The sequence below is a fragment of the Leptodactylus fuscus genome, chromosome 6 (genome assembly GCF_031893055.1).
Source record: "Leptodactylus fuscus isolate aLepFus1 chromosome 6, aLepFus1.hap2, whole genome shotgun sequence".
Taxonomy (NCBI): Eukaryota; Metazoa; Chordata; class Amphibia; order Anura; family Leptodactylidae; genus Leptodactylus; species Leptodactylus fuscus.
The window spans coordinates 46,003,567-46,030,756 of record NC_134270.1 but is presented as its reverse complement, the minus strand read 5'-3'; the positions used below and the strand labels follow the sequence as shown (position 1 = coordinate 46,030,756).

The following is a 27,190-nucleotide window of genomic DNA, read 5'->3' as shown; positions in this document are numbered from 1 at the left end:
GCGCGTATGATACTAAGTCCATTATACTATGCGTGGAGGCACGGATGGGAGCATTATGCTGTGTGGGGGCGCTGAGAGGGGGCATTATGCTGTTGTTAGTATTCAGATGCAAGGCCACAATAACAAGGTTGGTAAAGAACAGGCTTTAGGAGAGTAGCAGCAGAAATGGGCTGACAACTGCAAGCAATAAAATATGCTACCTACATGCAACACACCTCTGCAAGCCCAGACCAGCCCCAGACGCCTTCACCAGAGCTCCTCACAAGAACAAATGGACTTTAGTTGAATCTGGGGACAGGTATTGTTACCAAAACAGAAAAGTGTACTACAAATAGATGCACTGCAGCAGAAACCAAACATCAAATCCACACACTGCTCACCAGGACACAGAACATGGACTGGTCATCAAATCACAAGTCAAAACCAAACGGGAACGCCAGAACCAAATCATCAGACAGAGGGGAATCCGAAAACATAACCAGAGGTCAGTATAGAGGTTACTATAAAAAAATCAGGAGCAAACTGAACTAATAGTCCACACATGAGTCAGGAGGGCGTGGCCTTTTATAGGCCTCCTCTGCTGCTGTCTGGACCAAGCCAGGTAGCATCTGGAACTGCAAAAGCTTTCCTGGTTGTCCAGGTAACATTAAAGGTACAGCAGCCGGATAGAGAATCCTGACAGCTGTGTACGGTGGCAGTGACGGGAGCATTAAAGGGGTTGTCCCATCACAAGGATCCTATCTATACTGCTTGTTAATGTGAATGTAAGACTTTTCCTAAATACATTGTTTCAGCAAAACTGCTTTGTTTGTCCACTATATTACTTTATTCATTTCTTTGTTGACACATCCCTTGACTTATCTGGTCAAAAGTCAAGTAATGTATCTGCCTGCTGCCAGGGGGGAGGGAAAAGGGGCGAAGTGCATGGGAGCGAGCCTGGAAGGGGGGGGGGGGGTAGTTTACACTTTGGGGGGGGAAGGGGCCGCCAATACAGACCCGGCATCCGCTGTAATAGAGAGGCAGATGCCGGAGAGGGTTAGACGCCGGCACAGGTGCCTGCAACATCGCTACGCTCCTGCCCTGCATGAAGCCAGCAGCGGCAGGAGCGATGCTGCTATTCCGCTCCTCCGCCCCCCCCCCCCCCCCCCCCTCCGCTCCGGAATAGCAGCATCGCTCCTGCCGTTGCTGGCTTCATGCAGGGCAGGAGCGTAGCGATGTTGCAGGCACCTGTGCCGGCGTCTACACTCCCCGGCATCCGCCTCTCTATTACAGTGGATGCCGGGTCTGTATTGCATTGTGAAGGCTGTACGTCCGATGCCTAGCTGCATCAGGAGCGCACACGCAGGGCCAGCGGCATAGAAGTGACGTCTTCTCGCCGCTGGCTTTGCATATGTAACCCTGCCCACCAATGACGCAACAAAGCAGGAAGAAAGAAGATTTTACAGCAGCGAAGACTGGTGAGTATGCGACGTGGGAATACCCCTTTAAACTGTGTGTGGGGGCACTGAAGGAGCCATCATACTGTATCTGGAGGCACTGACGGAAACATTATACTATGTGTGGAGGCACTGAGGGAGCCATCATACTGTATGTGGGGGCACTGACGGAAGCTTTATACTATGTGTGGGGGCACTTAGGGGCCACTATACTGTTTGTGACATTGATGGGAAGAATAGTACTGCATGCTATGCTATTCTTTCCTTCAAATCTGACATAGCTGCTGATGGAGGCTGAAAATGGAGCTTTATTTCGATACTATTTATACTTTGGTGTATTTAACAGGAACTTTTGTTATCTAGCCATACATTTCCCCTGCTGCATCTGTTGCTCTACACCCAAACTCACAGAAAGATAACATGATGAGCGAACACTGTTCGGATCAGCCGTTCCGAACATCAAGCTCCCATAGAGATGAATGGAAGCAGCTGGCACATAGACTTTGCCGGCAGCCGGTCGCTAAACCCCCTGCGTGCCGGCTACGTCCATTCATTTCTAAGGGAGCGTGCTGTTCGGAACGGCTGTTCCGAACAGTGTTCGCTCATCTCTAAACATGACATACAGTCCTATGAAAAAGTTTGGGCACCCCTATTAATCTTAATCATTTTTAGTTCTAAATATTTTGGTGTTTGCAGCAGCCATTTCAGTTTGATATATCTAATAACTGATGGACACAGTAATATTTCAGGATTGAAATGAGGTTTATTGTACTAACAGAAAATGTGCAATATGCATTAAACCAAAATTTGATCGGTGCAAAAGTATGGGCACCTCAACAGAAAAGTGACATTAATATTTAGTAGATCCTCCTTTTGCAAAGATAACAGCCTCTAGTCGCTTCCTGTAGCTTTTAATCAGTTCCTGGATCCTGGATAAAGGTATTTTGGACAAACAATTCAAGTTCAGTTAAGTTAGATGGTGGCCGAGCATGGACAGCCCGCTTCAAATCATCCCACAGATGTTCAATGATATTCAGGTCTGGGGACTGGGATGGCCATTCCAGAACATTGTAATTGTTCCTCTGCATGAATGCCTGAGTTGATTTGGAGCGGTGTTTTGGATCATTGTCTTGCTGAAATATCCATCCCCGGCGTAACTTCAACTTCGTCACTGATTCTTGAACATTATTCTCAAGAATCTGCTGATACTGAGTGGAATCCATGCGACCCTCAACTTTAACAAGATTCTCGGTGCCGGCATTGGCCACACAGCCCCAAAGCATGATGGAACCTCCACCAAATTTTACAGTGGGTAGCAAGTGTTTTTTTTGGAATGCTGTTTCTTTTTGGACGCCATGCATAACGCCTTTTTTTTATAACCAAACAACTCAATCTTTGTTTCCAAAATGAAGTTGGCTTCTCCAAATGTGCTTTTGCATACCTCAGGCAACTCTATTTGTGGCGTACGTGCAGAAACGGCTTCTTTCTCATCACTCTCCCATACAGCTTCTCCTTGTGCAAAGTGCGCTGTATAGTTGACCGATGCACAGTGACACCATCTGCAGCAAGATGATGCTGCAGCTCTTTGGAGGTGGTCTGTGGATTGTCCTTGACTGTTCTCACCATTCTTCTTCTCTGCCTTTCTGATATTTTTCTTGGCCTGCCACTTCTGGGCTTAACAAGAACTGTCCCTGTGGTCTTCCATTTCCTTACTATGTTCCTCACAGTGGAAACTGACAGGTTAAATCTCTGAGACAACGTTTTGTATCCTTCCCCTGAACAACTATGTTGAACAATCTTTGTTTTCAGATCATTTGAGAGTGGGCTGTCCATGTTCGGCGACCATCTAACTTAACTGAACTTGAATTGTTTTGTAGAAAGAAATGGTCCAAAATACCTTCATCCAGGATCCAGGAACTGATTAAAAGCTACAGGAAGCAATTAGAGGCTGTTATCTTTGCAAAAGGAGGATGTACTAAATATTAATGTCACTTTTCTGTTGAGGTGCCCATATTTTTGCATCGGTCAAATTTTGGTTTAATGCATATTGCGCATTTTCTGTTAGTACAATAAACCTCATTTCAATCCTGAAATATTACTGTGTCCATCAGTTATTAGATATATCAAACTGAAATGGCTGTTGCAAACACCAAAATATTTAGAACTAAAAATGATTAAGATTAATAGGGGTGCCCAAACTTTTTCATAGGACTGTATGTGGCCGAATGGAGCTCTTGGCAATGGTTGTCTTAGCAATAAAACTATTTTAATAATTGTTACAATTTTGTATAACATAAAACCAAAATGCGTAATTTATCAGATCTCGTGTTACCTCAAACACAAATACACAAATACAAGGGCTTATAAATTTTTAATAAAAGTAAGGATATTATCCATAGCTAGTTTTGCAGACACCACCTCAGGTTGATCAAAGAAATTGAGAATTCCATGGAAGCCATCTTTAACATGATACCATGTGACCGGGACACCATTGTCCTCCAGCCGTTTCTTGTAGAGTATCCCTTCATCACGGAGAACATCAAACTCACATGTCAGTATGTAGGCCTTTGGTAGTTGTTGGAACACATCATCATCAGAAAGCAATGGAGAACATGGAAAGTCAAAAGCTTTCGGAACTTTCTCATAAACTTCTTTATTAAAGGGCGCCATGGTGTGTGGTTTGCAGCCTTTGACCTTAAACTCCTCAGAACTCAACCATTTGCTCAATTTTTGTCTTATTGCAGGAGGAACATGGCTGCCCTTTAAAATTTCTTTTGATAAAGATAGATCACCACCTAGGTATGTCAAAAAGAAGTATACCACATATTCCTGGGATAACAAAGGGGCCACCTTGTTTTGTTGATATGAGGGTAGATGTAAGTCAGTCATCTGGACAGCTGGATATATCATCACTTGGGCAAGGGGCTTTGGGATATCTGATCTACCCACAAGGGCCTGACATACCCCAGCAGTGAGATTACCCCCAGCACTGTCTCCACATATAATAACAGAAGAAGGATCGACTCCATGTTCTTGTGCCGTCTTCAGAAAGTGAACCGTAGCTGTGAGACAGTCATCAAAGGCAGCAGGGTATATGTGTTTTGGTGCCAGACGGTAACTAAAATTAAGAATTATACATTTACCACTTTACCAAATTAACCACAAGTCTCTAATGATGTAAGAAACAATGGTCATTATCTGGGTGTCCATTTGCAGTGTCCCGTCCCCAACCTAGTATTATATGCCCGGCAGTGTCTTCCCCCACAGTATTATATGCCCAGTAGTACCCACCTCCAACCCCCCTCCCCCCCACACACACACATTATTATATGCTCCCAACAGCCCTCCTTCACTCTGGTGCTATTATTATACCCTGTGGTCTCCTCAGACCCTGGAGTATAATAATAATCGGAGGCCCCGAGAAGGTGAATAAAAATAACAAACACTAATACTCACCTTGCCTCACCTTTCCTGGCTCCAGCATCTTTGGCCATCTTCCCGACATACCAACGTCATTACGCTGCCACGCTCCATGTGACCGCTGGGGCCTAATCACAGGCCTCAGTCACGAGACGGAAGATCACCGGAGAGGTGAGTATATCTATTTATTATTTTAAGTCCCCTCCCCTGGGCTAGTATGTATAGCAGTCAATAACCAGGCTTTCCCCCTGATCATTACGACCCTGCTGCAACCTGAATCCATGAAAATTACTTATTAATTACACTAATTTATAAGGAAATGTTAGCGGATTTACGGCCCCTTACCCAACTGATACAACCACGGCTCCAGAATTCTTTGTTAGGTGACGGCAGGTAATGTCATACATGTCTAAACCCAAATAAACAAGAAATTAATTATTTTCATTTAATTTTTAATTAATCAATATCTGCATATTGATTTTCACAAAAATTCATATAATCATATGACCACCATGTAAATTCAATATATGTCTTTCAATAAGATTACTTCACATTTCAGGGAGAATACATCAACCTTTCAGCTTTTCTAGTTTTTTGGCATAAAATAGTTGCAGGCTTTGAGGCCCTAAGCAACTCCTATTACTGTACCCCAGACCCCAGAGTATAATAATTGTTTATGGGTGTTCACAACGGGACATAATACTGTGTGCAGGGGCCACTATGAGGCACCCTACTGTGAATGCAGGGGGGTACTATGGGGCATAATATTGTGTGCAGGGGCCACTATGGGGCACCATACTGTGTGTGCAGGGGCCACTATGAGGCATAATATTGTGTGTAGGGGCCACTATGGGGCATAATACTGTGTGCAAGAGCTAGTATGGGGCATAATACTGTGTGCAGGGGTCACTATGGAGTACAATATTGTGTACAGGGGCTACTATGGGCCATAATACTGTATGCAGGGGTCACTATGGAGTATAATATTGTGTACAGGGGCCACTATGGGGCATAATAGTGCGTGCAGGAGGAAGTCGGCTGGCCGGGGACTTCAGCGTCGGTCGGGGGGCACCATGTCAAGAGTTCGCCACAGGGCCCCGCCATTCCTAGTTACGCCACTGTGTGTAACCACCATGCTTTATGTGCAACACTGATCCAAGTAAAGTGAGATGCATTGTATCACATACTACCAGCTCACAGTCTCTGGACTTTCATCTGTGGGGCGTTCCCTTTACCATTACATGGCACAACCGGACATCTACCCCAACACATTACACTGTTATGACCATTGGTATTGACCAGCATGTCTTTCATCTGAGGCCTTACCCATTTGTTTCATTGGCCCAACCCATGGTCACTACACATCTAATATGTATTAGGTCCTCACAACTGTCTTTTCATATATTAGTATTTGTTGGGAATAAAATCTTTAAAGGGGCTCTATCAGCATGATTTTGCTGATAGAGCCCCACATATGCGTGAATAGCCTTTAAAAAGGCTATTCAGGCACCGTAAATGTTATATTAAACTCCCCCCCACCCCCCCGTTTTAAAATAATAACCTAAAAAAGAATGTGCATGCGGCTTCTACTACAGCTACTGCGCATGCGCCCAGGTCATTTTTTTTTATCGAAGTCCGTTCGCGAGAGCTGGAGGAGGACGGGACCGGAGGACATCGGAGGAAGAAGAGGCGTGGATGAAGATGAAGACACACCCTGAATGCCCGCCCAGCGTGCACGTTCGGTAAGTAGAGCACATTCTTTTTTAGGTTATTATTTTAAAACGGGGGGGGGGGGGGGGGGGGGGGGTAGTGTAATATAACATTTACGGTGCCTGAATAGCCTTTTTAAAGGCTATTCATGCATATGTGGGGCTCTAGCAGAATGATTTTGCTGATAGAGCCCCTTTAAGTAAGGATCAGATTTTGATTTTCTTACCAATGTCTCCATAGACAAATCCTCCTCCATGAAAGAACATGATTCCTTTTCTGCCACCTGCAGAAGGTGATCGGGGCTGGTAGACTCTCACTGGAACTCCTTCAAATGTTAAGTCTTTCGTGAAGATCTCAGAATCGTCCTTGGGCTTTGGTTTGGATATTTTTTGTATAAAATTAAAAATCCCTGTAGCATTCACTATTCCAAATTTATCAAGAATCTCCCCCTATAGTTCAAGTAAAGAAACAATAACATTTAACAAAAATGACTTCAAAGGGGTTTTCTGGGAGTTAAAGGGATTATATCATTAGAATCTTTTTTAGAACTAAGACTATATCAGAATAGCCTTAAGAAAGGTTATTCTTTGCCTACCTTTATTCTTCTGATTCCGCCATTCCGGTGTTATTTTGTATTTTTGCCATATGCAAATGAGATTTCAGAAAGAACAGGGGGCGTTACTCTATGCTCAAAAAGCACAGGGGTGTCCCTTGTGCTGTCCGATGACTCTCCAGCGACGCCTCAATCTTCTTCTCCCAACCACCTCTTCGCCGCGACTTCAGCTGAAGAGTCGACTGCACATGTCTGTTGGTCATTCTCCTGTGGCCTCTTACACGAGCATCCAGTCGGCCACAGGAAAATGGCTGACGGACATGCACAGTCGGCACTTTCAGCTGAAGACGCGGCTGATGATGTGGTGAAGAGGAGGTCGGGAGAAGAAGATGGAGCAAAGGGGAATGCCACCTGTGCTTTCTGAAGACTCATTTGCATATGGCGAAAAACCCAAAATAACACCGGAACAGCGGCATGGATCAGAAGAATAAAGGTAGGAGAAGAATAGCCTTTCTTAAGATTATTATGACGTTGTCTTAGTTCAAAAAGGGATAGGTCTTCAACATGAGATTGGCATAGTCTGACATCCACAGTTCAGCTGTGACATGTGCAACACATATCATGGGCAAAGTCACTGCGTAGCCCTCGGGGAGAAACAATTTAGAAATTTTTCTCTTGCTAATGTAAATATTGGAAAAGTGCTTGGAGAAGTGCCAGGTGACTAGTCAGGGACACATTAAACAGCATTGTGCAGAGTTGTAGCGAGACTTTTACTCACCTGCTGCAAAAGTTCAGTTTTCTACCCCAGTCCCATAAGATACATATTGATCTTGGCTAAAAGCATCACAGTACCATCTATTTAGATGATATTAGACTTATTAATGGCACAGTAACTAATAAAAGAGACACTTACCTTCGACATTAAGGTACTGCTGTATATGACCATGAACTTTACACCTGATTTGTAATAATTAATTGCCGTCTACTAAAGTTTATCAGGTTATTGTGACAAAATCACATTAAAAATGTGCCAAACAATAAAGTGCAGGGCACCCTGAAAGCTGCATGTTATGGAACCACACTGTGCAAACAGAATGGTGTGAAATCCCATTAGCCACAGTATAACATTTGGTTGCGAGTACAAAACCTCTGCATGTAAACACAGTCATAACCAGCAATCTGAGATCTGTAATATAACAAGGCGAAGTAGAAACACAAATATAAAAATAAAATAAGAATGCAAGCTCACCAGGATAAACACACCAGTGGAAAATACATTAACTCTCTTTAGTAATGTAGGATTTGCAATCCCCGGTGGGATCTTGGTTTTTGAAGATTCATACCAAACTGCTCCCAAAAATATTATCAGGCACAGAAGAAGTAAAATAGTGATGACTCCCAGCGGAGCAGATAATACTCCCAGCATTCTTACAGCTTATCTTGTATGTTTGGCGACTGGGAAACTTTGTACTTCCTGGATCCTCCGAATAGTATGGGAAGGTTGAACGTTACGAGTTGTGTGGAGGAGGCCCATCCTCCGGAGTCAGTGATCTAGTCTAGTGTACAGCAGCTAGGACAGAGATTATACATGAAGAAATCGGAAATCTAACCCAAGCATACAAGAATGAAGTGACTTAGTAAATTCAAGATAATCTGAATTAGGGAAACTGTTTTTGATATATATTAATATACATTTAGAAAAAAAAATATTTTAATTGTTAAATAGCTTTACGTGACCCTCAAGTCCAAACTGAAAGTTTGACTATACATCGTACAATGTATACTCAACATACCTGGTGCCCTCCTTATAATCTATCCTAGCTCTGTACTTTCCCCCATTCTGCTCCCCTGTCTTCAACACATAAATGGCCGTCACATATTAGTCTTAGACCACATTATGTAAGCAGAGTCATGCCCCTCATCACTGACGTAACTTTCACACCTTCAAGTGGACCCAGAAATCAGCTGGCCCTACAGGTCACCCTCACACACTAGGGCTGGATAAACATCTTTCATTTCTTTTCTGATAATGGCTGAAAGTTTTTGCTTGAAAGTTTATGACCCTTCTTTATGAGCTGGAGTGAGAAGATTTATCATACACAGCCGTCCACTGTCAGAAAGGTTGGAATTAACCCTTTAATTGGCTAAAAATAACAGTCAGCAACATATAGTAAAGGAGGGATTCTGTGGAGGAGACAGTGGCACATAAGGGGGCATGATTATTATGTGGGTGGCACCGATGGATGATAGGAATTGTAGGAATCGTATATGCACAGACACGTTGTGAGCATGTCTTCACTTCAATTTTGGACCAAATAGAGCTGGAAGGATACAAAGAAGAGGGGCAGGAGCAAACTGTCCTCTCACTGTCCAGAAGCATAGAAAGTGGAAGGGGTAACACTCAGGTTCTTGTACTCCATGACCAGTTTACCAGTGACTTCCACATTGGAGAGTAAGGCTGCAGGTATGGAGTGCTAGCCTATTAACCCTACAAAGTAGAAGACGTTCCCCACACTCTACAATACCACTTTTTTGACACCAAAGGACTATTGTGGCAGCCATCTTGCTTATGGACATGTTGTTCTGTTAATTACTATTATAACATTTGATAACTTCTTGTGTTGATTGTATGGCTGTCATGTTCCCTGGTTTGAGACCAGCATTGAGCTATTTGTCTCTGTTGTCACCTTATAATTTCCAGCATTATTAGAAGTCAGATTTATTATGTCTTGTACGCCGGTGAGCCGGCATAGATTTCAGTGCAAACAAGTGACATATATGGCCAGTCTTCCCCCATGTAAAGCTGCGGCAAGAGTATTTGTTGGGTGGACCCCATCAAATACTGCTATGATTATAGATTGTGCTCTCTTCAGACCCCAGAGTATAATGATCATAGATCCAGGGAAGGTGAGCGAATATGTATTGTTTAGCCCCTGTAGTGACATCAAAGACCGGGGTCGTGACATATAACGACGCCAGCATAACCCACGTTTGTGATGTCTTTGAAGGGGACTGTGGAGGAGCCCCGGAGAGGTGAGTACCACTGGTTTTTATGTTTGTCACCTCCCCTGGGCTTCCAATCATTATACTCTGAGGTCTGAAAAAACTAGAGTATAATAATAGTTTGTGGGTGGTGTATCCCAAAAATGTTGGGTTCTGCTGAATGAAACGGAAGCCATTGGGGCCACGATGGGACATAATACTGTGTGGAGGGGACTTATGAGACATTACTGTATGGAGGGGTCACTATGGCATATAATACTGTGTAGAGGGGTCACTGTTAGACATCATAATGTGTGGAGGAGCCACTATGGGGCATAATACCGTATGGAGGCTGCTATCGAAAATTATCATTTGTGCAGGGGCCACTATGAGACATTATATTGCGTGGTGAGGCCGCTATAGGACACTATACTGTGTGGAGGGTCAACTAAATGACATTATACTGTGTGCAGGGGCCACTATGAGACATTATACTATGTGGAGGGGTCACTAAGGGACATTATACTATGTGGAGGGGTCACTATGGAACATTATACTGTGTGGCGGGGTCACTAAGGGACATTATATTATACTATGTGGAGGGTCACTATGGAACATTATACTGTGTGGCGGGGTCACTAATGGACATTATACTGTATGAAAGGGCCACTATAGGACATTATACTGTGTGGAGGGTCCACTAAATGACATTATACTGTGTGCAAGGGCCACTATGAGACATTATACTATGTGGAGGGGTCACTAAGGGACATTATACTATGTGGAGGGGTCACTATGGAACATTATACTGTGTGGCGGGGTCACTAAGGGACATTATATTATACTATGTGGAGGGGTCACTATGGAGTATTATACTATGTGGAGGGGTCACTAATGGACATTATACTGTATGAAAGGGCCATATATAAATGTGTAAATAAGGCGTTATACTGTGTGGGGGCCAGGAGAGGGGGCGCTATATTGTGGATGGGGAGACCAAAGTCAAAAGTTTGCTAGTTAACTTTTCTAGTTACACCCCTGGCAGGACTCATTATTTATAATGGGAATATTATTTATTAGAGGGAACTATTATTTATAAGGGGATCTGTTTATAAGGGAGCAGTAGTATTTATAATGGGACTATTATTTATAAGAGAGAACTGCTTATTATTTATATACCTGTAATATGAATGTGTACAACATTGTGTTACCTAAAAAAGAGAAAAAACACAAATATCAGATCTTAAAGGTTTTTAATATAAGTAATGACATTATCCATAGCTGGCTTTCCAGACACCACCTCAGGCTGATCAAAGAAGCTGACAGTTCCATGGAAGCCATCTTTAACATGATACCATGTAACCGGGACGCCATTGTCCTCCAGACGTTTCTTGTAGAGTATCCCATCATCACGGAGAACATCAAACTCACATGTCAGTATGTAGGCCTTTGGTAGTTGCCGGATCACAGCGTCATCAGAAAACAATGGAGAGAATGGAAAGTCGAAAGCTTTCTTAACTTTCTCATAAACCTCTTTATTAAAGGGCACCATGATGTTTCCTTTGCGGTCTTTGACCTTGAACTCCTCAGAACTCAACCATTTGCTTAACTTCTTTCTTATTTCAGGAGGAACATGGCTGCCCTGTAAAATTTCTTTTGATAAAGAAAGATCACAACCAAGGTATGTCATTAACAAATACACAATGTAGTCTTGGTATAACAAAGGGACCACCTTGTTTTGTTGATATGAGGGTAGATGTAAGTCAGCCATCTGGAGCACTGGATATATCATCACCTGTGCAAGAGGCTTTGGGATATCGGATCTACCCACAAGGGCCTGACATACCCCAGCAGTGAGATTACCCCCAGCACTGTCTCCAGATATAATAACAGAAGAAGGATCGACTCCATGTTCTTGTGCCGTCTTCAGAAAGTGAACCGTAGCCGTGAGACAGTCATCAAAGGCAGCAGGGTATAAGTGTTTCGGTGCCAGACGGTAACTAAAATTAAGAATCAAAAATGGTTAGTCCCTCTATCAGTTCAGAAATACTTTGCATATGGTATTAGAAAATTACATTAATAGCAACCATCATAAGCCCTGGAGTGGTACCCAATGACTATTAAAATAAATTAGCATAAACTAGAATAATTAACAGAATTAGTCACATTGGGGCCTCCAGAGGGAGAGATACATCTTATACATGTCCTGGCTAATGGAGGTGAGTACCAAGTAGGTGACACCGTCTATTACCCTAAAGTGTTACATGAAAGTTATATGAACTAGCCTTGTCTATAGCAAACAACACTTTTATTAACATTATTCTAGGGAATATGAAAGTAACGCTAGGTTCACACTAGTGTTTGGGTTTCCACATGAGGACCCAAAAGACAGAGGCCTTGTCCGATTAGAAAGCAGTTACACACAGAAATCCATTATTGTTTATGGGGTTTGCCCGATTTCCACTATTTTTATACTAAAAATAGCGATTTTAAGCAAAATCTGGGACGGAGTCTCTTACGGAGACTCAAATGCCATTGTGAACCTAGCATCGGTTTGATTTTCCATAAATGACAGCTGAAATGTGGGTGGTTCTTAGGAGCAAATCCTCCGCTGTTGGCTTTCTAATCAATTTTCTTGTCTTTTTCTATTTGAAAACTACTACAGAAAAAAACATGGCAGACTCCTAAAAACAATCAAACTCGCTATGTCATTAGCTATTAAAAGATATGTAAAAGGAATGATACCACCTTACCCAACAGAGACAACCACGGCTCCAGAATTCTTTGTTAGGTATTGGCACATAATATCATGGCTGTCTGAAATCAAATAAGCTAAGTATTAGTTGCAGGGATCATTGTACGTCATTGTAAACAATTCTGCCACACTAGGATACATGTAAAAAAATAAGTAAATACATTTAGAAACTGTTCTGTAATCCATAACAACCAATCATATTTATATGTCAAGGTTTACGGTGGAAGCTACTGAAATTACTTGAATCACATGACCAGTTACCATGTAAAACTATTTTATTGTTGTGTTCTGACTATTAGACATTGGGGCAAATTTATTATTTCTGTGCAGGATTAAGTACATCACATGACTATGAACTGTATATCACATGACCATGGACTGTATATCACATGAGCATGGACTGTATATCACATGAGCATGGACTGTATATCACATGACCATGGACTGTATATCACATGACCATGGACTGTATATCACATGACCATGGACTATATATCACATGACCATGGACTGTATATCACATGATCATGGACTGTATATCACATGACCATGGACTATATATCACATGACTATGCACTGTATATCACATGACCATGGACTATATATCACATGACTATGCACTGTATATCACATGACCATGGACTATATATCACATGACTATGCACTGTATATCACATGACCATGGACTATATATCACATGACTATGCACTGTATATCACATGACCATGGACTATATATCACATGACTATGGACTGTATATCACATGATCATGGACTGTATATCACATGACCATGGACTATATATCACATGACCATGGACTGTATATCACATGACCATGCACTGTATATCACATGACCATGGACTTATTTTTTTTCCACTTGGAGTAAGCAGACTCAATGACAGCAAGATAAGATCTAGAAAACTGAGAGGAATTGATACAGAAAGTATATTGGAAAATTGTAGAACTTTTCATTATACAAACAATTACATTTATCTCTTAATATTGGTCTTAAACTGGACCACCCCTTTAATGACCATGGTACATCTGCCTCCAGCAGAGTTTGGATTAAGGCTGGCATATAAAACTATTGCCTTACTAAAGCGCCATCTTTATACTTGGGCTCAGTCCTGACCCTGGATGATAAATCTGATATACCTTCAAACTTTCAGGTTTAAGTTTACACCACACATCAGTTTGCATACTTTGCCCCAGATCTTTGACCTAAAATTTGGCATCCCTAGTTTTGCTATGCCACGCCCCATTATTATTAATGTTATATATTAAGGTGATAGACATTTCTGGTATGTTCAACAGTTGTAGAGCTTTTTTGGAAGAAAACCACTTGAGGCTAAGGTCATCTGTAGTGAGCCACAAACAAAAACCTCTGCGGAAAAGACCACGGCGGAAACGCAGTGCTGCCCCCTTGCAAAAATCCACAATTGTCCCGAATTTGCTGGGACTGTCCCAAATTTTCAGTAACAATGCTGGCAAATTTGGGCATGTCCTGTCCTTAAAGTGGCCATGTTTGCCCAACAATGATCCGAAATCGGCATGTAAGACCAAATTAGTGCAGTCCAGGGGAGTGGTCCTAGAGAGTTTGTCCACTATTCCCCAGACCACAAAGTTGGTAGGTACGGTAAGTCCATCCACTGCAAAACAGTAACACTTCAAACAACCCAGTTCTGGTCCATGTTCACTCTACTTATTTTAACTACATTCAGTATATGCTCCAGTCAGGCTCCCAATGCATAAGCTTCACTTCCATCCATAGGACCCCATTTGCTTGTCATATAATAAGACTCTCCTTACAGTATACAAAGGTCAGGTACAAGTCAGTTTGTGTTTTGTTTTGGCATAGGAAACCCTAGTCTGTTACATTTGCGGACACAGAGTTGTATACATTTTTTACAGTGGGGTCCACTGGCCAACATATGTCAATTTCATTGGGATTGGCCAATAATGTAATACATATTGGGGTCCCACAACTGTCCAGATATCCTGGTATTTGTTGAGAAAATTAAACTTTTGATGTACTTACCAATACTTCCATACAGAAACCCTCCTCCATGAAGGAATATGACTCCTTTTCTGCCACCAGCAGAAGAAGATCGGGGCTGGTAGACTCTCACCGGTACTCCTTCAAATTCTAAGTCTTTCTTGAAGATCTCTGGATAGTCATTAAACTTAGGCTTGTTTAAATTTTGTAGAAAATTAAAAAACTCTCCGCTCTTCTGTATTCCAAGCTGATTAAGAATCTTCCCCTAATGAATAAACATCAAATTAGAAAGTAGAAATTACCATAATAAGACTGTCCATAATGCAGGTCTGCATCACTATCAGTAAGGGCAAGGGCTAATACACAGGGACTTCGGTCCAACTCTGGGGCTGACACATCACACGGCCACAGATCAAAGTCAGGCCTCGTTCACATCTGCGCTGGTATTCCATTCGTTGGAGTCCACTTGAGAACCCCCTCTGAACGGAATACCGAACACAACTGCAAGCGCTGTGCAGTGAAAGCATACGGACCCCATTATAGTGTATGGGGCCCGTGTGCTTTCACTGCCCAGCGCTTGTAGTTGCGTTTGGTATTTTGTTCCGGGGGTCCCCATGTAGATTCCCTGAACGGAATACCAAACGCAGATGTGAATGAGGGGTCACACTGTCTGCATCGCGGAGAATGAAAGCGATATAGCAGTCACCAGCAGTTTGAGGTCCGAAGGGAAGGGAGACTGACCACAAAATCACCTGTGGACATCGCTTAGGTATCCGCCGCTTTTATACTGAAATGTCCCCCATACAGGAGTGGCCTTGCAGATACATAGGTTAGGATCACCTGAGTCAAATGGAGTTTTACCCTTGTGAATTGATACCCACGTTGGAGAATTTTTGTTAATATGCAAATTGTCACTTTGGAGCTATGAGGGCATTGCCGTTGCTACAAAAAGTTAAGCCTTCCACCACTCTTTGCCTACCACTGCCTCCTTCATCTGGTTGACTGGGCCAGAACTCACCTGGTTCTGCTCATACACTCAACACATGCGCAATACTGCTGTGATACTTGTCTGATCTGAGTCATATGCACTGTACATGCCCTGAGAATATGAACATCAGCAAGTGCAACAGAACTGAAGGTCAGGTGAGGTGAGGTGTACACTGCCTGGGCTTGTCAATAAGAGGGAGGAGGAAGGGGCAGAGGGCATGGAAGGCTTACCTCTTTAGATCAACGGCAATGCTCTTGTTGCTCCAAATAGCTGATTATACATTGACATAAATGGTGATATCTCATAGGTGCATATTCACAAGGGAAACACTAAGTCAGGTGACCCTAACCTATCTATCTGATGTGCCATGCTGATATGCTGGGTTTTGGTAACAGATTACCTTTAAAAAGAAGTACAATTTTATCTTCTTAACAGTATAGTAATGGATTTTTAAAAGATACATTTACCATCAGATACTACTGTACATGACCCTGGCTTGTACATTAAATTGTCAATAACAAGGTTTTTGGGTAATTTGTGGCAAAATCACAGCAAAAATTTGGCAAATAATAAAATGCTGAATTGTCTCTGGTTTCAACCACATTCTGCAAACTGAATTTCATAAAATCCAATGTGCTACAGCTCATTTGGTTGCAGCAGCAAAACCATTGCATGTAAACACGACCATAATAACCAGCATAATGAGATATATAATATAATATAGATTGCAGAGAAAACACAAGTAGCAACACAATCTAAGAATAAGGTCATGAACTCACCAGGATTAAAGCACCACCGGAAAACAACTGAAGTTTCCAAAGAAATTTAGGATTTGCAATCCCCGGTGGGAAAACAGCTTTTGAGCATTCATACCAGGCTACCCCCAAAAATATCAGCAGACACAAGACAAGAAAAATACTGATCACTCCCAGTGCAGCAGCTAATACTCCCAACATTGTTGCTTGTGTGTTCAGTGTGACTTTGTACTTCCGGGATCTCTCAGTAATAAGGGAGAGTCTGAATCAAAATTTATTGGAAGGAGGCCATCACTCTGGGGTCAGTGATATAGTCAGTTCAGGAGGCTAGAATGGAGCGAGTACAGGAGGAGTCAGTAATCTAATCTGAGCTGGCTGCTAGAATGTAGTGTTCCCGAGATGATTTATTAACTTTGAGGTTTTCTAAATTAAGGGAACTGTTTTACATATATTTTAATAAGCATTTAGAAAAAAAAAACTATACGAATTGTTAGAAAGCTTTAAGTCACTCTCCAGGTGCCCTCCTTATTATGTATCCTGCCTCCGCTCATTCCCCCAAGAGATGAAAGGGAAAGCTGGCCATTGTACTGGTAGGTGTAGTGGATGGGGTATCCAGACCAACATGGGGTAGAATCCGTAAAAAAAACCTGATAATTCTTATTACAATTTCATTGTGTTAGGAAGTGCAATAGGATAGTCCCCTCTGTAGAAGGTGCAGTTTGGGTACAATATAGACTATAAGACCAGATTGTTGGGCCTACCTGGGATTGTGTTTGAATCCCCTGTTCCTTCTCGCGGGATGCCTCTTGCTCTTCTGAGGCTTAAAAAATGGGATGGACAGTCATCTAGGTCGGTATTGCTGCTAGAGATGAGCGAACACAGTTCAGCACAGCCGTTCCGAACAGCACGCTCCCATAGAAATGAATGGACGTAGCCGGCACGTGGGGGGGTTAAGCGACCGGCCGCCAGCAAAGTGTACATGCCAGCTGCTTCCATTCATTTCTATGGGAGCGTGCTGTTCGGAACTTCTGATCCGAACAGTGTTTGTTCATCTCTAATTGCTGCCAGAGCTTGAATCGTGGTGTGGACTGTATATGTAGTTTGGAGAAGGTGAATCTTTCCATCTGTATACTCGGTGCGTCTTGTAGTCGGTGGAATCCTTCTGAAATCTTTCCCGTTAATGCAATTCTCTGCCCTTATGATACTCTTGTAAGGCTTTATCCTTTTTCTGTTTCAGGTTATCCCAATCACTTTGGTTGTGTGAAGTGGCAAGTTGATCTTCCAGTGAATGTATTATGACTAGTTTTAGTAAATTTCCACTTATCGATCTAAGGTTCTAAAATGTTGTAACATAGCTTTTTAATAACAGAAACCTAAGTGAGAAGCAGAGGAAGAAAGTTCATTATATTATGTTGCACATGCTCGGGCAGTTTAGGGTGGAAAAAAACACATTTTTATGGTTTTAAGGGGTGCAAAGAGGTGGTTATCATCCTCTCTTGTTAATGTCCCTGCAAATCATGTGAAATAGTAAGTGAATTGATAAATTGTGTAAATATGGGATTAAGTTTATCTTTTTATCCTTAAAGATCTTGGGCTTAGTGTCCCAAATCGCCCTCCTCTAAATGCATCTGTGCCCATAAGAAAACAAACCTTTATACTTATCTAGAGAGGAGTCCGATCCCACCACCTCTGGTGCTCCTGAGATTTTTCAGTGAAGCTGAGGACATCCACCACGACTTCATTGCACAGGTGCCAGTGGTAAGTGGCATGTGTAGTGAAGCCAAGGTGTACTGGCTTCAGTGAAGGACAATGCTGGTGTGAAAGGAGTACAGTGACAGGGAGAGTATAAAGCTTTTTCATTAGAACATACCGTATTTTTCGGACTATAAGACGCACTTTTTTTCCCCCAAATTTGGGGGGAAAAGAAGGGTGCGTCTTATAGTACGAATGTGGCGCCTGGCATCCGCTGTAATAGAGAGGCGGAAGCCGGCAAGGGATAGACGCCATTACAGGTGCCGGGGCCTGCGACATCGCTGCGCTCCTGTGCCCTGCATGAAGCCAGCAGCGGCGATTCTATTCCGCTCCTCCGTCCCCCCCGCCGCTGGCTTCATGCAGGGCAGGGCAGCGATGTCTCAGGCCCTGGCGTCTATCCCTCCCCGGCATCCGCCTCTCTAGTACAGCGGATGCCGGGTCAGTATCAGCGGCCCCTTCTCCCCCGGGGCCGGTCCCCACCGGCCCCGTACCTGTAAAGTTGCAGGCCGGCTCCTGCGCGGCGATATCACAGGAGCTGACCTGTTCGGGTGACAGCCGGGAGCCTAATGAGGCTCCCAGGCCTGTCACTGCTATATATTAGTATTGCGGCTGGGTCTATGACCAGCCGTAATACTAATACACAGAATGTCCCATAGACGGCAATACAGTTGTATTGCCGTCTATGGGACTTGCAATCAAGTGACCGCAGGCTCAAGCCCCGGGGGGAGGGATAAAATAGTAAAAAAAAAAGCTTTAAAAATATATAATAAAAATATGAAATAAATAAAAGTTCTAAATCACCTCCTGTCCCTAGAATATATATATAAAAAAGTAGAAAATCATATATCATAAACCACCGTTTTTTTTTTTCAATAAAAGGTGATCTAAGCAATAGATATTCCCCAAAATGGTAAACTAAAAAGTACTTCTGGACCTGCAAAAAAAAAACACTCTATGCGTCCCCGTACAGCTGCAGGGTCACCTGTCAATGTGGCCTTGCAGCTGTTGCAAAACTACAACTCCCATATATTAAATATTTTACCAGTTTTTGCTTCAAATTTTTTTTTCCCTATTTTCCTCCTCTAAAACCTAGGTGCGTCTTATAGTCCGAAAAATACGGTATATCCATGAAAATAAATAGCCTATATACCAAGATTTGGCAAGATTACTACAGAATATGAGATGGAAAACTCCCTATGTATTTCCCCTTACAGTTGCTCTTCCCTCAGATTCATAGAAGGAAAAACAATGCCTCCATGGTATCTAGTGGTCTTCGTGAGACTATGCCATTAGTAATAAGACTCATAACATAAATGCAAAAGCCACAATTACAAGGTCTTAAAGGTTTTTAATATAAGTAATGACATTATCCATAGCTAGCTTCCCAGTTACTGCCTCAGGCTGATCAAAGAAACTCAGAATTCCATGGAAGCCATCTTTAACATGATACCATGTGACCGGGACGCCATTGTCCTCCAGACGTTTCTTGTAGAGTATCCCTTCATCACGGAGTACATCAAACTCACATGTCAGTATGTAGGCCTTTGGTAGTTGTTGGAACACATCATCATCAGAAAGCAATGGAGAACATGAATAGTCAAGAGCTTTCTTGACTTTCTCATAAACCTTTTTATTAAAGGGCGCCATGGTGTGTGGTTTGGAGCCTTTGACCTTGAACTCCTCAGAACTCAACCATTTGCTTACCTTCTCTCTTATTTCGGGAGGAACATGACTACCACGTAAAATTTCTTTTGATAAAGAGAGATGGCCACATATATATATCATATAGTAGTATACAGCACATTCTTGGGGTAACAAAGGGACCATCTTGTTTTGTTGATATGAGGGTAGATGTAAGTCAGCCATCTGGAGCACTGGATATATCATCACTTGGGCAAGAGGCTTTGGGATATCGGATATCCCCACAAGGGCCTGACAAACCCCAGCAGTGAGATTACCCCCAGCACTGTCTCCACATATAATAACAGAAGAAGGATCGACTCCATGTTCTTGTGCCGTCTTCAGAAAGTGAACTGTAGCCGTGAGACAGTCATCAAAGGCAGCAGGGTATAAGTGTTTTGGTGAAAGACGGTAACTAAAATTAAGAATCAAAAATTTACCATTAAAACTTTGATGATACTAGAAACATTATCTGAGTACACCATATGTATAGTTCACCACCCCTACGTATGTTACATGATGTTAAAGGGAATTACATTAAAAGCAAATACACAACTCCTCTGCCGCGGTACACAATGCTCACTGAGATCAATGAGCCACAATGGAGGTTCTCCTCAGGAAGTACCAGTTTTGTTACTTCTCTCTGCCTTGGCTATCAAATAAGGGACACCATCTAGCACCTCAAATTGCTACATGAATGAGTAGTTGCCTAATACAGTGGTCCCCAACCTTTTTTGTTCCAAGGACCACTTTAATGTAGGCTTGTAGATTTTGTGGCCCTGCGGGTTGGGGGCCATTGGGTGGCTCATAAGTAAACACAATAAAGTGTATATTTAATGATTACATTTATACATTTGCCTATACTTTATTAAGGGAGATCTCTATCCATATAATGCATAACTTATTGGTAGCATATATATACACTGTATGGTAGCATAAGTATGGACAGCCCCTGTAATAAAAGTATGGGTAGGGCAGGGGGGACCATCACGGGGCAATATTACTGTAACAGTGCCCCCCCCCAGTTTATAACATCACCTGTGTATGAGGGGACTGCTATTAACCCCTTCCCGACATCCACCGTAATGTCAGGTATTAAAATAAGGCGTCCACAAGGGGATTGACTGGCAACAGGCTACACGGTTTAGGGTAGGTTCACAAAGGAAAATGAAGAAGAATTCCTCTTCATCTTCTGCCCATGGGATACCCACGATGGCATTCCGTTGCGGCTTTCCACTGCTTACTAGGCCCAGATAAATGGGTCTAATCAGTAGGAAGTCTCAAGTCGCAGAAGCCGCAGAGCAGGACACTTATTTTTTAAACGTCCTGGTGATCTCTGCCTGCCATTGAAAACAACAGGAGGCAGAATCTGGATGGAATCCGCCATGGATTCAGCGGCAAAATCCACACCGAAATCCATTGCAAATTTCTCCATGTGAACTAAACCCTCAGAGTTTCTACCCAGGCCAGCAGCCTACAAGCAAGGCCAGGAAGTATAGTCCGAAGGGCAGAAAGTGGATGCTACAATCAATAAATGTTTCACTATTTCTATGTAAGCTTTTTACTAATAATTAGCACATTAATTAGACCCTTAATTGGATTGGTTACTTTGGACACTTATAGCCACACTAGTTGTCACAATATCTGCAAACTAAACCTATGAAAATTATAAATTTACCATAACTAGATCATTAGGAAATATATGAGGAATTATGTCACCTTACCCAACAGAGACAACCACAGCTCCCGAATTCTTGGTTATGTATCGGCAGGTAATGTCATACATGTCTAAAACCAAGTAAATAAGACATTACTTGCTCGGATTAACATCCATCAGTGTCAAAAAATTCTCTGTCACCCATAGCAAGCAATACTATTCACATGGAGATTATCACTAGATACCCTAGTTATAGCATGTAAAATGATTCTCTTGTATTATGACTACTATGCTTTATATTATGTATTAATACGTACAATATTAGACATTTATGGCTTGTTCAGAGAGTAGGTGGGTTCAGCAGTTTTTGTATCTTCTAAACTAAATAAAGCTGGGTATATGCAATGTCTTCCAATGTGGACAATGAGGGTTACAGGGCTCTTGTTCTACTGGAAGATGGATGTGTCAGAAGTTAGACGCCTCTCCACCTGTCACACATATATGACGTCCCATGTGTTCATCAGAACAACACATTTCAGGGAACTCGTACAAGTTGAGAGAAGCCTTGAAGACAGGAATGGGGGGTTGAATTATGGAAGATGTTAGTTTTAGATCATTGGCAGAACGAAAACCATAAGTAGGATGGTAGATATAGATGAGGGAGTAGATGTAGGGAGGACTACATCTGTGGAGACATTTGTGAGTAGGAATGATAAGTGTATCCCTTTTAGGACCATGTTTTTATATATAAGTATAGTGAAGTGGGGAAAAATTTGTTGTGAGATGAAATTGTAAAAAAGCATAAGTTTTATTGTTATGCTAATTTGCATAACAATAATCCGGATTTTTTTTTAGGCAAATGGCTGCAACAATCTGCAAATAAAAGGCATGCCTACAATAGCCTTTCTAAAGGCTATTTGAACCAGGGCTTAAAGGAATTCTACCATTAAAAACTTTTTCTTTCTCCCTAACATCTTGGAATAGCCTTAAGAAAAGCTAAGAAAATGGCCGCTTACAATACTGTGTAAGTGGCCGTTTTTCTTGTGGCCACAGGCATGCGCAGTTGGCTTTGCCTTAGGAACGAGGCCTAGAAGTTTGAATCCAACCCCCGGAAGAAGACGCGTCAAGACCCTGTTCCTGAAGAAGATGGAGGCGGCACTGGAGAGTTCTCTTGCAGCATTGGGGACACCCCCAGTGCTGTTTGAGTGCTGGGGCCCGCCCCCAGTGCTGCGAGAGAACTCATTTGCCTACCGGCGGAAAACGGGATTTTAACCGAACGGCAGGGAGGAGAAGACATCTAAAGGTAGGAGACGAATAGCCTTTCTTAAGGCTATTCCGACGTGTTAGGGAGAAAAAAAAAAGTTTTTAATGGTAGAATACCTTTAAGTAAAATCGCAATGATAGAGTCCCTTTAACACTTTTTTTTACAGCTATCGGACACTTATCCTCTATCGTGCAGATAGAGATTAAGTGTCTTTACTGCACCACTTTAGTTTTCAGATGGAGAGAAGACATGCTATTACAGAGAGTGCAAACACATAGACAATGGTGTTTTATAGTAGAGCGAAGGTCATGTCAATGGAGTGGTATATACAGTAATTGTCATCAGCATAGAGATAGTATTGAAAACCAATATGTGTACTGTATATTTTGATCAATATAGAGAAAGCAGAGAGGAGATACAAGCATTCAGAGAGGTAGTAAGAAAACCATAAGAGAGCAATGTCCTTGAGGCCAATAGAGTGGAGAATACTGAGGAGGAATTGATCGTCTTATCTCTCTTTCTATAGATACTAGATTTCAGCAGATCTAGTCACAATTGGTTGGGTACACCAATAAATATATACAGTCCTATGAAAAAGTTTGGGCACCCCTATTAATCTTAATCATTTTTAGTTCTAAATATTTTGGTGTTTGCAGCAGCCATTTCAGTTTGATATATCTAATAACTGATGGACACAGTAATATTTCAGGATTGAAATGAGGTTTATTGTACTATCAGAAAATGCGCATTATGCATTAAACCAAAATTTGACCGGTGCAAAAATATGGGCACCTCAACAGAAAAGTGACATTAATATTTAGTAGATCCTCCTTTTGCAAAGATAACAGCCTCTAGTCGCTTCCTGTAGCTTTTAATCAGTTCCTGGATCCTGGATGAAGGTATTTTGGACCATTTCTTTCTACAAAACAATTCAAGTTCAGTTAAGTTAGATGGTCGCCGAACATGGACAGCCCGCTCTCAAATGATCTGAAAACAAAGATTGTTCAACATAGTTGTTCAGGGGAAGGATACAAAACGTTGTCTCAGAGATTTAACCTGTCAGTTTCCACTGTGAGGAACATAGTAAGGAAATGGAAGACCACAGGGACAGTTCTTGTTAAGCCCAGAAGTGGCAGGCCAAGAAAAATATCAGAAAGGCAGAGAAGAAGAATGGTGAGAACAGTCAAGGACAATCCACAGACCACCTCCAAAGAGCTGCAGCATCATCTTGCTGCAGATGGTGTCACTGTGCATCAGTCAGCAATACAGCGCACTTTGCACAAATAGAAGCTGTATGGGAGAGTGATGAGAAAGAAGCCGTTTCTGCACGTACGCCACAAATAGAGTTGCCTGAGGTATGCAAAAGCACATTTGGAGAAGCCAACTTCATTTTGGAAACAAAGATTGAGTTGTTTGGTTATAAAAAAAGGCGTTATGCATGGCGTCCAAAAAGAAACAGCATTCCAAGAAAAACACTTGCTACCCACTGTAAAATTTGGTGGAGGTTCCATCATGCTTTGGGGCTGTGTGGCCAATGCCGGCATCGGGAATCTTGTTAAAGTTGAGGGTTGCATGGATTCCACTCAGTATCAGCAGATTCTTGAGAATAATGTTCAAGAATCAGTGACGAAGTTGAAGTTACGCCGGGGATGGATATTTCAGCAAGACAATGATCCAAAACACTGCTCCAAATCAACTCAGGCATTCATGCAGAGGAACAATTACAATGTTCTGAAATGGCCATCCCAGTCCCCAGACCTGAATATCATTGAACATCTGTGGGATGATTTGAAGCGGGCTGTCCATGCTCGGCCACCATCTAACTTAACTGAACTTGAATTGTTTGTCCAAAATACCTTTATCCAGGATCCAGGAACTGATTAAAAGCTACAGGAAGCGACTAGAGGCTGTTATCTTTGCAAAAGGAGGATCTACTAAATATTAATGTCACTTTTCTGTTGAGGTGCCCATACTTTTGCACCGGTCAAATTTTGGTTTAATGCATATTGCACATTTTCTGTTAGTACAATAAACCTCATTTCAATCCTGAAATATTACTGTGTCCATCAGTTATTAGATATATCAAACTGAAATGGCTGCTGCAAACACCAAAATATTTAGAACTAAAAATGATTAAGATTAATAGGGGTGCCCAAACTTTTTCATAGGACTGTAATGTCTATGACCAGGTTTAGACCTATATTTATATCTGCACTTGTAATTTTTGTGAATTGGGAAGACCCAACCGCCCCTGAGAGTAGTGGACCATTGGCTCCATGTTCACTACATCTTCATAGAACATTTGTTAAAAGAAAAAAAAAAAAAACACCTTCCCACGATTACCAATTTAGGTCCCCCATGCCTTTGGGTCTTGCAGTCTGCTGAGGTTTACCTAAGTTTAACACAGCTGGGCGGTTTTTACACAAGGTTTTGAGGTGGCCAATGAGCAACATACGTTAATTTTAGTGGAATTGGCTATCATTCTAATGTGTTTTGTGGCCTCCAGATATCCTGGTACTAGAAAAAAGTTCTCTGTATGGATCAGGTTTTGAATTACTTACCAATACTTCCAAACATAAATCCTCCTCCATGAAAGAACATGACTCCTTTTCTGCCACCAACAGAAGGAGATCGGGGCTGGTAGACTCTCACTGGAACTCCTTCAAATTCTAAGTCTTTCGTGAAAATCTCTGGATCATCATTCTGCTTTGGAATGGCAAATTTTGCTAGAAATTGAAAAAACTCTGTACTGTTCAATAATCCGAGTTTATCCAGAAGTTTCCCCTATAGATTCAGTGAGAAAAAAACAAACAAAAATAAAGAGAAATTAGCTTTAATAGGACTGTCCATGTTGCAAGTCTCCCAACACAATCAGTTATTGATTGGTACATGGGTATAACTAGGAAAGACTGGGCCACACATCTGACTGACTTTAGTCATCTATGTATTTCCTAAGGGCCCCTTCACACGGCGTAAGCGCTCGGCTTTACGCGCACTCCCATTGAAGTGAATGGGAAGTGTTTAGACACGCTCGCGTGTACGGCCGTGTGAAGGGGCCCTAAGTATACTCCTGTGATGGTTATTGGTCTTGGCCTAAAAGCATAAAAAGGGGCATAACTATGGGATGGGGCAACTGGGGCTTGTGCCTGGGTACTGGATGTCGGGCGGGGAACAGGCCACTTTCAGCCATTTAGATACAGTGTCAGGCTAGGTTCTATAGGAGACTCTGTCCCAGATTCTGCTAAAAATTGTTGGAGAAAAAAGTCCTGTACGGAGGACTTTTCTCTCCACCGGTTACAGTATAAAATCAGTGGAAACCGGGAGGAAACCCAGCGGACCCAATTATATTCTATGGGCTCCGTCGATTTCCACGTGTAACTGCTTTTCAAGCGGTCAGGGTTTCCGTCCGTTAAGTTCCCATGCAGACCCGAAAGATGGAAAATTGAACACTAGTGTGAACCTAGCGTAAGGGCAGTGGAATGAACCTTTGTCCCAGATGACGAAAAGTCTAGCTACAGCTCTTTGAATAACATGACAAGTTTTGGCTGTAGACTCCTGCAAGTTTCATTTACTGCAAATAGTTGCATTATTAGAACATAATGGTTTTGTATAGTATATATGTGTATACCAGATACTACATGCAGTATTACATGACTGTGACTTTTACTTTGCTACATAACCATGGTTTTCAAGTGAGATTTTTTAAAGACAAGGTAAAACACACAAAACTATAGCAAAAATTTGCCAAAAATATAAAAAAAAATACCTTAATTACCCTATGCAGATTTTTAAAACATATTGTGCATATGGAATTTCATAAAATCTCATTCACTACAGAGCAACATTTGGCCACAGCCAGGGGCGTAATTATCCAGCTACAACTGGGCCCCAGGTCATTAGGGGCCCGGCGACAGCCGCTACGTTCCGTTTTTTGTCTTAATAGGCCATTACGCCAGCCGGTAACGGGCCCTATTTACTTACCGATCCTGGCAGTGGCTGGGATCAGTAAGTGACGCCGCGGGCCCCACAAACACTACTATTATACTCGGGGGGTTTTCAGACCCCCAAGTATAATGATCGGAGGCCCTGGAGAGGTAAGAGAACATAAAGAACACTGTTATTCACCTCTCCGGGATCCAGACATGTTTCGGGCCTACTTCTGTGACGTCCCTGACGTCACATGACCGGGGCCTGCGTCCCAGGTCATGTGACGTCCCGGACGTTATTGAAGATCGCAGACA

General features: G+C 42.3%; 3 protein-coding genes across 4 annotated transcripts in view; all 3 read right to left on the bottom strand.

Annotated features, from left to right (window-relative positions):
- Positions 1 to 3,797: 3,797 nt before the first annotated feature.
- LOC142210591 (arylacetamide deacetylase-like 4) lies at positions 3,798 to 8,551 on the bottom strand. Its single transcript, XM_075279862.1, has 4 exons — positions 8,369 to 8,551; positions 6,793 to 7,015; positions 5,202 to 5,265; positions 3,798 to 4,554 (listed from the first exon to the last, which is right to left on the bottom strand). Exons 1-4 carry the CDS (start codon positions 8,543 to 8,545, stop codon positions 3,798 to 3,800), a joined length of 1,221 nt encoding a protein of 406 aa, XP_075135963.1. The 5' UTR covers positions 8,546 to 8,551.
- Positions 8,552 to 11,344: 2,793 nt separating this feature from the next.
- On the bottom strand, positions 11,345 to 16,802 carry LOC142210588 (arylacetamide deacetylase-like 4). Its single transcript, XM_075279858.1, has 4 exons — positions 16,621 to 16,802; positions 14,896 to 15,118; positions 12,855 to 12,918; positions 11,345 to 12,101 (listed from the first exon to the last, which is right to left on the bottom strand). The coding sequence occupies exons 1-4, from the start codon at positions 16,795 to 16,797 to the stop codon at positions 11,345 to 11,347; spliced, it is 1,221 nt and encodes a 406-aa protein (XP_075135959.1). The 5' UTR covers positions 16,798 to 16,802.
- Positions 16,803 to 19,686: 2,884 nt separating this feature from the next.
- Positions 19,687 to 27,190, bottom strand: part of LOC142210585 (arylacetamide deacetylase-like 4) — a 30,494-nt gene continuing 22,990 nt past the window's right edge. For both annotated transcript variants that reach the window (XM_075279854.1, XM_075279855.1), the window contains exons 3-5: positions 25,511 to 25,733; positions 21,753 to 21,816; positions 19,687 to 20,443 (exon numbers count right to left, since the gene is read on the bottom strand). In XM_075279854.1, the coding sequence (XP_075135955.1) occupies positions 19,687 to 20,443; positions 21,753 to 21,816; positions 25,511 to 25,733 (1,044 nt within the window). The remainder of the gene's footprint in view (positions 20,444 to 21,752; positions 21,817 to 25,510; positions 25,734 to 27,190) is intronic.